Below are 16,792 nucleotides of genomic sequence, written 5' to 3'. Positions count from 1 at the left end.
AGATTAAAATAGTACGGATGTCAATAATTCCTAGGGCAGACGGCTTACTACGGGGGCTAAGAATCCGAGTTCGAGGGCGCCTGGGTGGCTCAGTGGGTTAAGCGCCTGACTCTTGACTTCGGCTCAGGTCACGATCTCACGGTTCGTGAGTTTGAGCCCTGCATCAGACTCCGCACTGGCAGTTCGGAGCCTGCTTGGGATTCTCTCTCTCCCCCCTCCCCGCTTGTTCTCTCTCTCTCTTAAAATAAATAAACTTTAAAAACAAAAACAAACAAACAAAAAGAATCTGAATGTGGAGAGTCAAATTGACCTGGGTTCCTAGCTCAGCTCTACAGAACAGCCATGTGGCTCTGGGCACTAAAAAGGCACTTCTCAGCCTTTAACGTGGACAGGAATCTCCTGCGGATCTTGTTGAAAGGGAGATTCAGATTCGGAAGGTCTGGGGTGGGGCCCAGGATTGTGCAATCCAAACCAGCTCCCAGGTGGTACCAGTACCGGATCTCAAGACACACTGGAGTAGCCGGCCCCTCAGCCTCTCGGAGCCTCTGGTCCCTTCTGCAGCGTGGGGATAACAGTGAGACCCCGACCCCAGAGATGCTGCTCTACAGCTACACACCATGCCCAAAACACAGTTCAAGTTACCCACAGTGAAGAGCGCCCCAAAGCCACTCCGCCCTCACTAGAGGTACCGCTCTGGATATACGCTAATTCCCCAGCCACCGCCTCTGCCTCAAGTCCTCGGCTGAGCTGCTGGGCAACCGGGGTCCCAGGGGAAGGCCCAGCAAAGGCGCTCCCAGGGCTGCCCTCCCACCTCCAGCACCGGTCAAGCTGGGAAGAAGCTACTCCCCCTAAAAGCAGTGTGCCTGAGACTCCCACACGAGAGCAAGCATCTCTTCTGATTCACCCATCTCTGCCCCTCCCTCCGGTGCCCGGCACAGTGCCAGCACCCAAGCTAGTCAGCCGATACAGTACATAGCTGAACAAGTTTTAAACAGATCATCCTCAGTATCTGCACATTAACTTTTCCATTGCACATGTGCGTTCCTGCACGATTATATTACACAGAGAACGCTACAGTGGGAAGTGTAAAACGATCAGGTGTTAAACAGATCACTTGGAGCACACCCACTTGAGAAACCAGCATCTGAGAGCACACTGGTCCTCGCACCCTGGGCATCAGCGTGACCTGGGCGCCTACTCCTGGGGCACACACCTCCGGCTGCCTGGAGCCTCTCGTTGGGTGGTTCCGGGGGACTGACCACTTGCATCACGGACAAGAACCCCAGGGCATCTGGACGCTCCTCACCGGGAGAGAACCACAGTCTAGTATGAGGGTGGAGGGCTCCTGCTGGGCTTGAGGCCCAGCTCCGTGCGGCCATGAACAAGTCACTTAACTTTTCTAAGGCTCCATTTTCTCATCCACCAACTGCTAGTCCCTCCCTCTCAGAGTACGGTAAAGAGGAAATGATGGGCCTGAGGGTGCCGGCACAGAGCCAGGTGCCCAGCCGATGACACTCTTGTTGACTAGCATGTGAAGGTGTATTAAACCAAGTCTCCTCAGGGCACCAAAGGGTGACAACAAGGAACCAAAAGGGTGGGACTATGTGTTGTATGGAGATTCAGATATAAAGAAATGTACCTAGGGGCTCTGGGTGGCTCAGTTGGTTTAGCCTCAGACTTCGGCACAGGTCATGATCTCATGGCTCAGGAGTTCGAGGCCCCCCCCCTCTCCCGTGTCGGGCTCTGTGCCAACAAGCTCAGAGCCTGGAGCCTGCTTTGGATTCTGTGTCTCCCTCTCTCTCTGCCCCTCCCCCGTTCATGCTCTGTCTCTCTCTGTCCCAAAAATAAATAAACGTTAAAAAAAATAAATAAATAAAAAATAAAAAATAAATAAATAAAATCATTTAAAAAAAAAAAAAAGAACTGTACCAACTGTACCTATATTCACCACCTCCTAAAGGGGCGCTAGGGCTGAGTATATCCACTGCATTTCATGGGCCTAATATTCCATTTAAATTTGGGACCTTTACAAACTGTTTAAGCACACTCCAAATGGGGGGCAGGGGGATGTCTGGGACCAGCTGCTGGTCCTCCAGCAGCTGTCACCACATGGACCTTTCACTTCATATATACAGAGATGTGTATATTTCTGTACTGTCTGAAATATGATAATGAACTATATTTTTACAATCTTAAAAAAAAATTAACTACATTTTTTAAAAGAAAAAAGGAGGTAAAATAGAAAGGTACCCACAAAATAGCAAACAATCCCATCAGGTTATCAAATATTATTTAAAAAAAATAATAATACAGTTGACCCTTGAACCAGTATAGGGGTTAGGGGTGCTGACCCCCTGGGGCAGTTGAAAATCCACACATAACTTTTGACCCCTCAAAAACTTTACTAATAGCCTAGTTGACTGGAAGCCTTACTGATAATATAAACAGTCAAGTAACACATTTTTTCATATGATATATGGTACTATACACTATACTCTTAAATAAACTACAAAAAAGACAATATTATTAAGAAAATCAAAAGGAAGAGAAAATACATTTGCAATACTGTACTGTATTTATTTTTAGAAAAAAGTAAGAAAGTGGACTAGTGCAGTTCAAACCTATGCTATTCAAGGGTTGAATGTATATTAAAAGCCAAATTAAAGGATTACTAGACAAACAGGATTTTTTAAAAATATTCCTGGAAGGTCCAGAGATTACCTAAGTTTTAAAAACAGAATACCCAAACTGCACCCCCAAAATAAAACATTCCAAGTAGGGATAAATTGGCAGCAAAGTGGTTAGGTCTGAGTTTCAAGCAAACTGACCACAAAGGGATTTGAACACCCAGAGAAACTAGTTTTAAGGGGACCAGCAGGACCATTCTTACTTTCTTGAAGACCCTGCCCCCCAAGCAGCAGAAATGGGGCACCCAGAGCGGCATCCCCCGCCCGCCCCTCCCAGGGCCCCGCAGAAGGTACAGCTAGTGAGACTCATCGGGCATGGGGATCTGGGGGACGAAGGTGACAGAAGGTGGTGGCTGGTGAATGGGGCCTGTGGAAGCACCCCAACCCTGATGCCCCATCTCCGGGCAGTGGTGGAGGGAAAGGAATTGCTTACAACAGGGGTAGTCAAATCTGCAGCCCTGAGTGGCCCCTGGCCAGGCTGCTGAAACGGACAGTTGGCATTGGGCACACGAGTGGAGGGGAAGGAGGATAGAGACAGGGACAGAGAGAAAGAGAGACAGCTAGAGACCATGAGAGAGTCTGAGATACAGCTGGTGAGACAGACAGACAGGAGGAGGAGGAGGAGGAGGAGGAGGAGGAGGAGGAGGAGGAGGAGGAGACGGGGAGAGAGATACTTACTTCACGGTTTATCCGAATCTTAATGATTCCAGTGAGGGAACAGTACAAAGCAAAAGAGACAGATATTAGGCCAGAGGCAGATGGAGATGGACGGAGCACAGGAGTGGCCAGGATGGGCGATGTGAGCAGGGGAGGCAGAGCAGAGATGGGGGCCGGGCTGGGCCGGAGAGCAGGAAGTGGCCTGAGCCTCCCGGGGCCCAAGGGAAGCCACCTGGGACACTGAGAAGGCCCAGAAGAGGCTCCTGTTGCCCAAGTCTAAGAGGCCAGGCCCGGCCCGTACCCCAGTCAAGGGAGAGCATGGGAGGTGGGGGAGAAGGCAAGGAATTCTGGAAAACATGGGGCAGCATATTTTCTGGCCCCCAGGAGGTGAAGAAGAGGGAGAGGCCTCCAGAGTCCCTGACTGTCCTGCCTCCCACGTACACACCTTCCTCCTCCTTCGCTCCTGCTGCCCCCCATTCCCGCCCTTTCCTCTCTGGCCACCCAAAACCAGCTCAAACCCCCGCCTCCATGCAGCCTGCTGTGGCTAACTCTGGCCCTACCACTGACTCGCTGTGTGACTGGTCATTCCTCTTTTCTGGCCTGTGCTTTCCCAGCTAATCTGAGGTTATTTCACTTGTCTGTATGTTTATAGGTCTCCCTCACTAGCACCTACACATTCCAGGAGAGCAGGGATGCTGTCTATCTTGTTCACTGCTGTATCTCTGGTGTCCAGCACAAGGCCTGGCACATAGCGGCCGCTCAAAATACATCCGATAAGTGAAGAAACGATTCTCTCCCAAACTTGGCCTGCTGTCAGGACAGGGGAGTCTGACCAGGGTCCTTGGGCCCTGTTCCACCTCACCCTCATTTACACCTGGGGAGCAGATTCATCACCCAAACCCAGGCGTCCTGGCTGCCTGCCCTGTCCCTAGCCCCTTCCTCTGGTCCAGCCAGACCCAGCTGCTACACTGGACGCGAGGACAGCCTGATGGTTAGCAGCAAAGGCTTTGGAGACACAGGCTGAGATGTGAGTCCCTGTTTGCCCGCTCCCTCGCTATGCGACCTTGGACAAGCAGCTCCACCTCTCTGAGCCTGTCTCCTCACCTGTAAAGTGAGGCCATCATGCTAACTACCGCGTAGCATGATTGTAGGGATGATAGAAAATGACATCTTCCGTATAAAGCGCTTAGCACAGTGCTTGGCACACAGTACATGCTGGATAAACACGAGTTGTTATTCTTAAAGTACCACTCTGATCACAGAACACCTTTAGCAACTCCCTGGTACCCCAGGCGAAAGGCCAGACTCCTAAACCTGCCATCTGAGGCCTGCACAGCCCAGCCCCTGCCTACCTGCAGCCTTACTCTGTGTCATGCGAACCCCACTTGGCCCCTCACTGAGAGGGGCTCCTTCCTCAACTCCAGGCCTAGCTGTCTGCCCACTTGCCTTCATTCTGCTTCCCTCAAGCCCCCCATCTGTCTGCCCTGGGGGAAGCTTTCCTGATGGCTTTCTTCTGCCCTCCTCTCCTCTGAGCTCCCTGGAGCTGACTGCGGGAGGTGAGGGCAAACCCCCATGTATTCCCTGCCAGGTTTCTGCCCACCCCTCCCCCTCCCCGCCCTGGGCAGTGCGCCTGGAGTGGGCAGGGCCAGGCCAGCAGGGATGACGGCGAGGCACTCACGTCTATGTAGTTGGCGTTAATGTAGTCGGCATCCGGGCCTCCCAGCATCGGGGGCAGTTTCACTCGGTGCCGATCATCTGGAAACACAAAGCAGGTGGCCATGGGGTGGGTTGGGGAGTGCAGAGCTAGGGAAATGAAGGAAGGCTTCCTGGAGGCCTGAGGTGTGGCACAGGCAGGACAGCCAGGGGACCCAGAGGCTCGGGGCTGACCAGGAGGCTCTCGGCACCAGGGAAGGCAGGACAGGCCAGTGGTTAGAATCTGGGCTGTGGTACCAAGGAGGCCCGAGGTCATGTGCTACTCAGCAAGTATTAGCTGTGTGACCTGGAGCAGGGGGCTTACCCTCCCAAGCCTCAGTTTCCTTATCTGTACAGTGGGGGTTATAATATGTCCCATGTCACTGGGTTATTAAGGGGAGCAAGTAAAATTATGCGTGTAATAATCAGCACGTGGCTTGGCACGTAGGAGGCCCTCAATAAGTGGTTCACTCTGGCCGCTCTCGCCCTCCCTGCTCCCTCCCATCACTGCCCCAGTTCCAGGCCCTTCCCCAGGACTCACAGGCGGGCACAGGCTCTGGCCGGCTGCCCTTGACCTTGTCTTTCTTCTTTGTGGCATCCCAGCCTTCAAAGAAGCTCTGCCACAAGGGAAAGTAAAGTGGTTGTCAATGGGGCGGAGACCCCCCCCCCCTCCCTTGTAAGACCCCATCCCCTCAACAGGATACAGGTGGGACCACGGATAAGGGCCAGAGGGAGGGTTCAACTTGGAGCCTGAGACAGTCACTGTATATCCCTTTATCGGCAAAGGACTAAGAGCAAAAGCAAGGGGAGGAAAGGGTCAGAGTTTACAGACACGTTAGAATGAGGGTCAGGGTTAGGGTAAATCCAGGTTTGAGTTGGGAAGAAGATAAAGGCGAAAGTCAAACTGAGATCAGAATAAGGTGGTGTCACAGCCTAGGTGGAGGGAGGACAGGCTTCAAATTAGAGTTCAAATGGAACTTAGGATGAGTCAGGGTCAAAGTCGGACTGGGCGTTAGGTTAGAGGTCAGGGTCGGTATTGGTGGTCAGAGTCATATCAGGGAGAGGATAGAGATCATGATCAGGGTCCAGATGGAGACTACGAGAAGATTCAAGGTCAGATTTCAAGCGAGGGTTAGGACGAGTGTGAGAAACCGGGTCAGTCTGCGGTTGGGATCAAGGTAAAAAGAAAAAAACTAGGTCGAGTTAGGGACTGTCAGAGCAAAGGTCCATCCCGGGCTAGGCTGAGGGTTGCCCAGGGTCAGGGTCCACAGTGAGGGGGAGCCAGGCGAGGCCCTGGCGAGGGGGCCCGGCTGGCCTGGGGCCCTGCACCTCGTACTCCTGCTTGAAGCCATAGCCCTCGGCCGTCTTCATCTGGTTGATGTGCTGCAGGAGGTCGGCCACGCGCACTGCGGGGTGCAGCTGCCCCGTGTGATATGGGGAGCCCTTCCGGCCACACGGACGCCGCGGTGAGCCCCCCAGGAGGCTGCTGGCCTCAGTGACCCCACCACTGCGCTGGTCTCCTGCAGTCAGAGAAAGGACAGGGGGTTCCTGACGCGCACAGCCCCCAGGCTGGGGAGTTCCAGACAGACTCGGGGATGGGGGAGGGGCGGGGAGGGGCGGGGGAGCATGGCCAACATGGAGGCCGTTCCCTGGGGCCGAGCAGCCTGGCTGGGCCCACGCGGCGCACCCCTGGGCAAGTAAGTCCCTTCCCTCCTGCCTCGGTTTTTCCGGCTGTAAAATGAGCGGGTTGGGTCACGTGACCTCGGAGGGCCCTATTGGCCCAGCCCCGCCTGCTGGGATCCTGGGCTCCCCTGACTCCATCCTGTGGCTCCCCAGCCCGGACCACCCCTCTGTGACCTCACCACACTGCCTGCAGGGGGCAGCGCTCAGCAGAGCCCAGGAGAGTACCCCCCCTCCCCTTCTTCCAGGGAACAATCTGGAACAATTGGCAACTCCCAGTAATTACCCCCATTCAAAGACAAGCAAATCCCCAAATTAGCTGCCGCCGCCACCCCCTCCATAGATTAATGCGAGGCACCTGAATAGAAGCATTTCTCCTGCGCAAGCATTTCCATTGTCAGCCTGTGCAGCGGCCTCAGCCAATCCGGGAACAGGTCGAGGGGTTCACAGCGACACACACACACACACACACACCCAGGGAAAACTATCCCCTCCCCCCAGGCCCACCGACTCCCTGCTCTCCCAGTCAGCCTCCCCAAGGACATCCCACCATGGTCCCCCAGATCAGGTTGTGGCACTGAGAAAAGTGCCCCACTCTGGACACTCCCTCTCATACACTCACCACTCATTCCCTCCACTTGTCCTGGGTACCATGCAGGGGCTCAGTCAAGGCCAGCCCTCCGTGTTGCTCATGGCTGTTCTCTGCCCAGGTCTGAGCTGGACGGGGCAGGTGAGGAACTCCCAGGAGGGCCTAGATGCCAGCACCTTCCCCTCCTGTTCCTGCCTGTTGAACTCACATCCATCCTTCAGATCTTCGCCAACAAGAGCCTTCCTAGGGAACCTTCAGTGCCGGGCATCTGCTTCCTACTCATGATTGACTCATGATTGAAGGCATGACACCAGGACAGACTCCTGTGCTGCTCACCTCCCCCAAACTCCAAGTCCCTTCTCTTCGAATCAGGGGGACTGCCCTGCCCTGCTTGGGTCCCTCAGTCCTGTGCCTCCGTTTGAAAACTGCCTCCAGGCAGATAGGCAATGTGATGGCATGGCCCACCTCATTTATTTCTCTTCTCTTGGGAATCAGTCCTGAGCTGCCTGCCACCCAAGGTCTGAAAACAATCACTTCACATTTTATCCAGATTTTCTAGTTACTTACAGCGGGAGGGCAAGTCATGTGCCAGTGACACCACTGTGGTCAGATACCCCAAGCCCTTAATTCTTCAGATGGAGAAACTGAGGTCCAAAGAAGAGAGACTTGCCTAACACAGTGCTTGCTAAAGTGCATTCCAGAAAATACTGACCATGGTAGATGACTAAGCGTTACTCCATTAAAAAGAAGCAGACGAGGGGGTGGGGCTGCCTGGGTGGCTCAGTCGGTAAAGGGTCCAACTCTTGATTTCAACTCAGGTCATAATCTCATGGGTTCATGGGACCCAGCCCCGCATTGGGCTCTGCGCTGACAGTGTGGAGCCTGCTTGGGATTCTCTCTCTCTCCCTCTCTCTCTCTCTCTCTCTGCTCCTCCCCCACTCACATGTACACGTGCACGTGTTCTCTCTCAAAATAAATAAATAAATAAACATTTATAAAGAAGAATAAGAAGAGAAGAAAGGTGACGAGGGGTTCTCTGTTTTAAAAGACTCCATGAGGGGCGCCTGGATGGCTCAGTGGGTTAAGCCTCTGACTTTGGCTCAGGTCATGATCTCGCAGCTCGTGGGTTCAAGCACTACGTCGGGCTCTGTGCTGATGGCTCAGAGCATGGAGCCTGCTTCAGATCCTGTGTCTCCCTCTCTATCTGTCCTCCCTCTGCTTGTGCTCTGTCTCTCTCTGTCTCTCTCTCTCTCAAAAATAAATGAACATTAAAAAAAAATTAAAGGAATCTATGAAATTCCAGTTGAAACAAAAGTAAATATGTCTTTTTCTCTGTAAGACCTCTCAGGGCCTCTACATATTAGTGTGCATTTTAAATCTCCAAGAGATGGGGTGCCTGGGTGGCTCAGTCTGTTGAGCATCCGACTTTGGCTCAGGTCGTGATCTCGTGGTCCATGAGTTCAAGCCCCGCATCGGGCTCTGCGCTGACAGCTTAGAGCCTGGAGCCTGCTTCCGATTCTGTATCTCCCTCTCTCTCTGCCCCTCCCCCGCTCATGCTCTGTCTCTCTCTCTGTCAAAAATACATAAATGTTAAAAAAAAAAAATCTCCAAGAGATGAGTAGAAATAGCAATGTTTCACCACAGAGAGCTTTTTGTTTGTTTGTTTCATGAAACATCCTCAGGGGATACAGTGTAACGTGCTGATTAAGAGACAGGCTCTGGAGCCAAATAGGCCTGAGATCAAATCCCATCTCCGCACGTCACCTTGGTGATGGCACTTCCTCTCCCTCAATTTCTCTCGTCACACATCAAATGAAGACAAAAACTGTTACTCTCCAATATGATTAGATAAATATTAAGCAAGATAATGCATATAAAGCACCCAGTCCGGTGCCTGGCACAGAGTGAGCACCTGTAGTTGGGGCTGTTGACATAATTAGTCCCAGAAAGCCAGGGCAGCTGGCTGGCCAAGCAGGGGCCTTCCTTCCTTGGTCCTTCTCCACTGTAGGACCCCAGCCGGCTGCTTCACAGCCAGCCTGCCACCACTGACTCAGCGTGAGAGGTCCCCATGGTAAAGTTCGCAGACTAAGCAGGCATCAAAATCATTGCAGCTTTGTGTTCCACACCACAAAACTCTGGCCTCCTCTGTTTGGAAAGCCAAGAAGGAGGTGGAGGCTGGACCAGGGCGGGGCGTGGAGAGAGACAAAAGGAGTTGACACATGGCCCCCGCCTCCCGAAGACACCTGGCCTTCACGCCTTCTCCCTGCCCTACGATGTGCCCCGGGGCCCACTCCCCCTCTCTCCGTCAGCCACGTCTCGTCCAGCCCCAGCCCAAACTCTGACCACCGCTGCCCGAAGGTACATCTTTTCAAAACTCTGGCGGCACTAATCGTTCCCACTGTGTCCACATGGCAATGAGCCTGGGCCCGACTTCCCTAGGCCACGTCTCCCCAGCTGTCAGCGAGCTGGTGGGGGGGCAGAGCCCACGCTGTCTCTGGATCTGTCAACAAGATTCAGCAGCAAGGCATGTGCCCACACCGCCCCCACCTCCCACTCTCCACAATGCCCACTTGAGTTTCCCCACCCATTCACACCTCTCCATGGTTTCCTCACATGCTCACCTCCACGCATCTGCACATGCCGTTCCCTCACCCTATGCCCTTCCTTTCCTATCTCTGCTGTCCAAATCCTGCCTGTGCTTCAGGGCCTAGCACGAGATAGTAGAAACAGCTCTTTGCAACTCAGAAAGACCTGCATTTAAATCTTGGCTCTGGAGGCGCCTGGGTGGCTCAGTCGGTTGAGCATCTGACTCTTGGTTTCGGCTCGGGTCATGATCTCGTGGTTCATGGGTTTGAGCCCCACATCAGACTCTGCCCTGACAGCGTGAAGCCTGCTCACTCTCTCTTTGCCCCTCCCCAGCACGTGCTCTGTCTCAAAAATGAATAAACATTAAAAACTAAATAAATTTTAAACATAATAATAATAAATAAATCCTGGCTCTGCCACTTTCTGGCTGTTTGACAAGTGAAGTCCCCTCTCTGAGCGTCTCTGTTTCCTCATTTGTAAGATGAGTCATAATAGCTACCATGCAGGGCTGGGATGAAAATTTAATGAGGGAGATCACAAAGAGAACTCGAAAAATAAGTGCATGTCAGTGAATTTGAAGACTTAAATGAAGAGGACAAATTCCTAGACAAATAAGACTTACTACAAGTGGCTTGGAAAAAAATAGAAGGTTTCAACAGTCCTTTGCTCCTTTAAACAGAATTAAAAGTTTAAAATTTTTCCATAAAGGGGGCACCTGGGTGGCTCAGTCAGTTAAGTGTCCAACTCTTGGTTTGGGCTCAGGTCATGATCTCACAATTCATGAGATCAAGCCTCACATCAGGCTCTGCACTTGGTATGGAACCTGCTTGGGATTCTCTCCCCCTCTCCCCGTCCCTCTTGCACACATGCACGGTCTCTCAATAAATAAATTAACTAAATATGTCTGTAAAGAAAACAACAGAAAAGGATTGTGTTATAGATGAATTCCACCAAGTTTTCGAGGTGTCAATTATTCCAATCTTTCATAACAAGGAAAAAAGAGAAGAGACCTCAGTGCATTTTACAAGACAAACAGAATCTCGATACCAAAAACCAGACAAGGATAGCACAAAAAATAAAAATCACGGGCCAATCCCACTCTGGAATACAGCTTTGAAATCTTGAACGATATTGTAACTATACTGAATCCAACAAGGCGTAAAAAATGCAATGCATCATGACCAAGCTGAATTTATCCCAGGCATGGAAAGTTATTTTAACTTCATAAAATCGAAAAATACCACACACCTCATTAACAAAATAAAAAAATATACATAGGACAGTAAGTACAGAAAAAGCATTTGGTAAGTTTAATGCCCATTTAAATAAAACCTGCTAGCAAACCAGAAACTGAAGAGCATTTTGTTAATCTGATAAAACATTTCTACCAAAAACTGTAGCAAACTTCATTCTCAGTGTTTCGTGTTAGAAGCATTCCTTTTGAAATCAGGAAAACAAGACAAGGATTCGTGCTATAACCACTTCCATTCGACACGGTGCTGGAGGCCCCAGCCAGTGCCACACAGAAAGACAAGGGAAAAAAAAAAGGAGAAATGAAACAAGGAACAGAACTGGCAGTATTTACAGATCCTTTGAACATACTCAGAAAACCCGAAAGATTCTATAGATAAATGAGAATTAATAAATAAGGCTATCAGGGAGTATGGATATAAGATCAATATATACACATAAAAAATCAACTATATTTCTCTATAGGAGCAACTATGAGAAATGTGATATTTTAAAAGTGTACTATTTGTGCTGGGGAAGACTGGACATCCACATGCAAAAGAATGAAGTTGGATCCCTACCTCACACCAGATACAAAAATCAACTCAAAATGAATCAAAGACCTCAAGGTAAGAGGTAAAACTATAAAACTCTTAGAAGAAAACACAGGCTTGGGGTGCCTGGGTGGCTCAGTCGGCGAAGCATCTGACTTCAGCTCAGGTCATGATCTCATGGCTCATGAGTTCAAGCCCTGAATCAGGCTCTCTGCTGTCAGTATGGAGCCCGCTGAGGTTCCTGTCTCCCTCTCTCTCTGCCCCTCCCCAGCTTGTGCTTTCTGTCTCAAAAATAAACAAAAATATTTTTTTTTAATTTTTTAAATAAAGAAGAAAGTACGGGCAAAAGCTTCATAACACTGGATTTGGCAATAATTTCTTGGCTATGACACCAAAAGCACAGGCAACAAGAAACAAAAAATAGGCAAATTGGACCTCATGAAATTTTTTAAAAATTTGTGCCTTTAAAGACACAATCCACAGAGTAAAAAGGCAAGCCACAGGATAGGAGAAAACATTTGCAAATCATATATCTGATAAGGGCTTAAAATCTAACATACAGAGAGAACTCCTAAAACTCTAGGACAAAAAAAACCGAACAACCCAATTCAAAAATGGGCAAAGTTGCCTGAATAGATATTTCTCCAAAGAAGATACGCAAATGGCACATGCCCAACATGACACGGTGCATCATTAGGCAACTGCAGATCAGAACTACAATGACATAAGACCTCACACCCACTAGAATGGCTGCTGGCAAGAAAAACACAGAAAATAACAAGTGTTACAAGGATGTGGAGAAACTGGAGCCCTCGTACACTACGGATGCTGTGGAATATTACTCAACCCTAAAAAGGGGGAAATTCTGAAAGATGCTAGAAGATGAAAGAAGCTTGAAAAACAAGCTAAGTGACACGGACCAGGCATAAAAAGACAGATGCCGTGTGACTCCATATCTATGAGATAATTAGAGCAAATTCACAGAAACACCAAATAGAATGGGGGTTGCCAGGGACTGGGAAGAGGCAGGAATGGGGAGTTAATGCTTCATGGGAACAGAGTTTCAGTTTTATGAGATGAACAGAGCTGTAGTGTTGGGTGATCGTGATGGTTCCCAACGTTATGAATGTATTTAATATCAGCAAACTGCACACTGGAGAATGGTCAAGGTGGTAAATTCTATGTTATGTGGATTTTGCCACACACACCCACACAATGTACCATTTGCAATGGAAAATCAAAAATATAAGGGATCAGGGGTGCCTGGGTGGCTCAGTCGGCCGAGCGTCCAACCTCGGCTCAGGTCATGATCTCGTGGCTCCTGAGTTTGACCCCGACATCGGGCTTGCTGTTGTCAGTGAGGAGCCCACTGCAGATCCTCTGTCCCCCCATATCTCTGGCCCTCCCTGGCTTTCACTCTCTCAAAAAAAAAAAAAAAACCACCCAAAACTAACTAAATAAAATGTAGCCCTTAAAAAAAAAAAGAAAATCCTTAATTCATATCACACACAAAAATTAATCACAGAGGGGTAAAGATTTAAATGTTCAGCACAAAATATAAAAAGGGGCTTAGAAAAAAATATTTTATGACCCTGCGAGGGAGGAACTCTTGAAGAAAACACAAAAAGTCGAAATCAGAAAGGGAAAGATTGATGAACTTGACTAAGTTAAAATAAAAACTTGTTCCTCCACAGACACTATAAATAACCTGAGAAGATGAGCCGCCAATTGGGAGAAGGTATTTGCAATTCATAAGTGAAAAGTGATTATCATCCTAAATATGTAAAGAACTCCTAAAAACCACTAAGAAAGCAACAGAAAACCTAATAGAAAATTAGGTAAAAGGCATGAACAGGCATTTCATAGAAGAAGAAAGCTGAATGGCCAATAATGATTTGAAACTATGCTCAACCTCATTAGTAATCAGAGAAATGCAAATTGAGACTATAGAGAAATCCCATTTTATACAAACCAGTTTGGCAAAAGTGAAGAAGCCTGGCAAACTCTGAGCTTGCCGGAGAGCAGCAGAATTTCTCACTCGCTGCTGCCGGGCGTGAGCACGGGCAAAGCCACTCCGGGACACAAGTCGGCAGTGCCTTCTAGAGAGCAGCAAGCACACGCTCTGTGAGCCGGCTGCTCTGCTTCTCGAATCTCCTGCGCAGGTGCATCTGGAGACCCATTTAAGCACATTCAGAGCAGCCTCGTTTGTAATAACAAGAAAACGGGAAGCAAATCAGATGTGGCTGCATGGCAGAATGGAGAAATGAATTGCGATACATTCATACAATGGAAAACTATACATCAGAGAAAATCAAAGAAATGACAGCGAAATATCCACCTGGGTAGACATTAGAAACACAATGTTGAGTCGAAACACAGTGTGATTGCATTTTTTATAAAGCTCAGAAACAAGCGAAGTTACACAATGCACTGTTTTGGGGATGTGTGTCCACATGGAAAAACTGCTCCCCAAAAGGTAAGGAAATTATAAACACAAATTTCAGGGGGACGTTTATGTCTAAGAGGGATGTAGGGCATATACTCAGGGAGGGACACCCAGACGATGTTCTTTTTTTATTATTATTATTTGCTTTAACGTTTACTTATTTTTGCAAGAGAGACAGAGTGCAAGCCAGGGAGGGGCAGAGAGAGAGGGAGACATGGAATCTGAAGCAGGCTCCAGGCTCTGAGCTGGCAGCACAGAGCCCGATGCAGGGCTCGAACCCAGAACCGTGAGATTATGACCGGAGCCGAAGTCGGATGCTTCACAGACAGAGCCCCCCGGGCGTCCCCCAGATGATGTTCTAATACACCAGTGTGGTTCACCAGTGTTTGTGGTATTATCACTGCATGACTTTCACAAACATTGCGTATTTTCATTGGTACAAATCAACACTAACGAGAAGAAACAGACGTGTGAGGAGATGATTTATGACAGGCTCCTAGCACGTGTGGCTAATTCACCCTATTCTTCCTGCAAGCCGGGCACAGCACTAAATGATGTACACATAATAGCTAACTTAGTCTTCCAGCAGGTCTACCAGCAAAGATGATCTTTAGCTCCACTCTGTACATGAGGAAGCAGACATCCAGAGAGATTAAGTGACTTTCCCCAGATCACACAGCTAGGGGATGTGAGATGCAAATGGAGGTCTATCGGACTCCAGAGCAATCCTTCTTAGCCACTCGTCCCCTGTCTGTCGCACAGCAGGTGCTCAATGGCCGTGAGACTGCTCTGGTCCCCTCTGATCACACTGAGCCCCCAGAGCACTTCCCCCAATCAACATGTGACCTCGCATTCCTTCCAGATGAGCCTGTGTCTAAGTCCTCCATCTTCCTAAAGCTCTCCCGGGGCAAAAGCAATACCTGTGCCTTCTCTGCTTTGCCAGCACCTGCACCGGTACCCCACAGGAGAACAACAGATGCTTCAGTTTGGGTTCAAGGTGTTACAGAACTCATCAGAGGGGCCCAGTCCTACTAGTTCAAGTGTGGAGCCCAGAGCCACGAGGAAGGGGCGGGAGGGCCAGGCACTCACCCCGGGGGCTGTAGCCATGGGCATCCATGAAGGAGAGGCCCAGTCGCTCATCCTCCTGCAAGGTGCTCTGGTCCGTGAAGCTCCGGTCCACGGCACTCATCATGTGGGTCTTCTCCTGGCGGTAATTGACGGTGGCTTTGGTCATGTTCACGGGCTTTCTGCAGAGAGGGGTTGACAAGAGACAGGGGTGCTGAGCTGGGCAGAACGACACCCAGAGATGGATGGGGAGGCCCGACAGTCAGGGGGCCTTGAGGCCAGGAGTCATTCTAGAAGCATCTCTGAATACTGAGAGGGCTCCGTCTCTATCCTTTGCTCACCATACCCAGAGAGCTGCTACCTCCAAAAAAAGGGACCGAGCAGAGTCCTCATCTTGGGGACCACTGTTGAGGACAAGGAATGAAGCAGCCGTGGCCTCGGGCTGGGACCTGGCTCCTGTCACTGGCCTCAAGGGCTCAGGAAATGGGAAGAATAGTCACCCTGGGACTATTCTGGTGTCACAGCTGTCATGCCATCCAAGCTAGGAAGATGGCTTCCCCAGCTCCAACCCCAGCATGCCCCAGAGCCACCCTCATCTCCCCATCCTCACCAAACATGTGCCCTAAGAACTTTTTTGCCTACGAAGGGGATGGTGCTCCTCCTTCACAGCAGAGTCTGGCCACTGCTCAGCCAATGCTCAGGAGTCTTCCTCTGGGCATGGGATGAACTCCAACTGGCTTCTTCCTATCCCCCACCAACCCCTGAGTGGCCCCACCACGGGCCACATTAGACTTGTAAAGACATTAGGCTGTAAAGAGATTCCTGTCACTGGCAAGCACTCCATCCAGCCACCGGAAGCAGCGGAGGGAGAAGGCAAGAGGCCCCAGTCCCCCCCGAAAGGCCTTGTGAAGAGGGCCCTAGACCAAGGACCTGCCCAGGCCTCTAGCCCAGCCTTACAGATGAGGATGGCCGTCTGTGACTCTAGAGGACTTGGAGGAAAGTGGGAAGAAGAACAGGAGCCACAGACCCATGACCGAGGGGCTGAGCAAAAGGGAAAGAGGACTTGGGGCCGGTGTTGAGACTGGAAGAGTCAGGGGCCCAATCACAGGAAGGGCTAAAGACAAGAGAGCCATTTATACTGCAGGGACCTGCAGCATGCAGGATGTGGGGTAGACCTAAGGAAGGACTTCCAGGTTAAGAGGGCTCAGGACCCCTGACCATCAGTGGAGATGAAGAGGCCAATAAAGGGATCTTCCCAAACAGGCAAATTCTGATCAGTTTGTCCTAGCTCAAGAGCTGTCTGGGGCAGGGAAGACAGGGTGATTCCTGGATGCCCCAACCACAAAGCTCTGGGCATCACCCTCACGTTGGCCCAGAGCACAGCCAAGGACCCCTCTGTGGACAGATGAAAAGCCTCTGGGACTGTGACCTTGATCACTGGCATAAAAGAGAAGTTGAAAAAGAAGGGGGAGCGGGCGGGGGGGAGTGGGCAAGGGAATCAGAAGAATAAGAGAAGGAAAAGAGGGAAGAGGAGAGAGGGTAAAGGGACAATGACAAGGAGAGAGAGGGAGGGACAGGCAGACGCCAGCAAACCACAGGGAGGGCA

General features: G+C 50.3%; 1 protein-coding gene across 3 annotated transcripts in view; it reads right to left on the bottom strand.

The window, feature by feature from the left end:
* Positions 1-16,792, bottom strand: part of PTPRU (protein tyrosine phosphatase receptor type U) — an 82,980-nt gene that overhangs the window by 14,301 nt on the left and 51,887 nt on the right. For 2 of the 3 annotated variants that reach the window (XM_040467186.1, XM_040467197.1), the window contains exons 15-19: positions 15,211-15,368; positions 6,366-6,556; positions 5,578-5,653; positions 5,023-5,099; positions 3,366-3,383 (exon numbers count right to left, since the gene is read on the bottom strand). In XM_040467186.1, the coding sequence (XP_040323120.1) occupies positions 3,366-3,383; positions 5,023-5,099; positions 5,578-5,653; positions 6,366-6,556; positions 15,211-15,368 (520 nt within the window). The remainder of the gene's footprint in view (positions 1-3,365; positions 3,384-5,022; positions 5,100-5,577; positions 5,654-6,365; positions 6,557-15,210; positions 15,369-16,792) is intronic. The other variant, XM_040467193.1, reaches the window with a different exon arrangement.

This window comes from Herpailurus yagouaroundi, unplaced genomic scaffold (genome assembly GCF_014898765.1).
Source record: "Herpailurus yagouaroundi ecotype Mexico unplaced genomic scaffold, PumYag 77, whole genome shotgun sequence".
Taxonomy (NCBI): Eukaryota; Metazoa; Chordata; class Mammalia; order Carnivora; family Felidae; genus Herpailurus; species Herpailurus yagouaroundi.
Note: the sequence above shows the minus strand (reverse complement) of the source record. Positions and strands in the feature narration are given on the sequence as shown.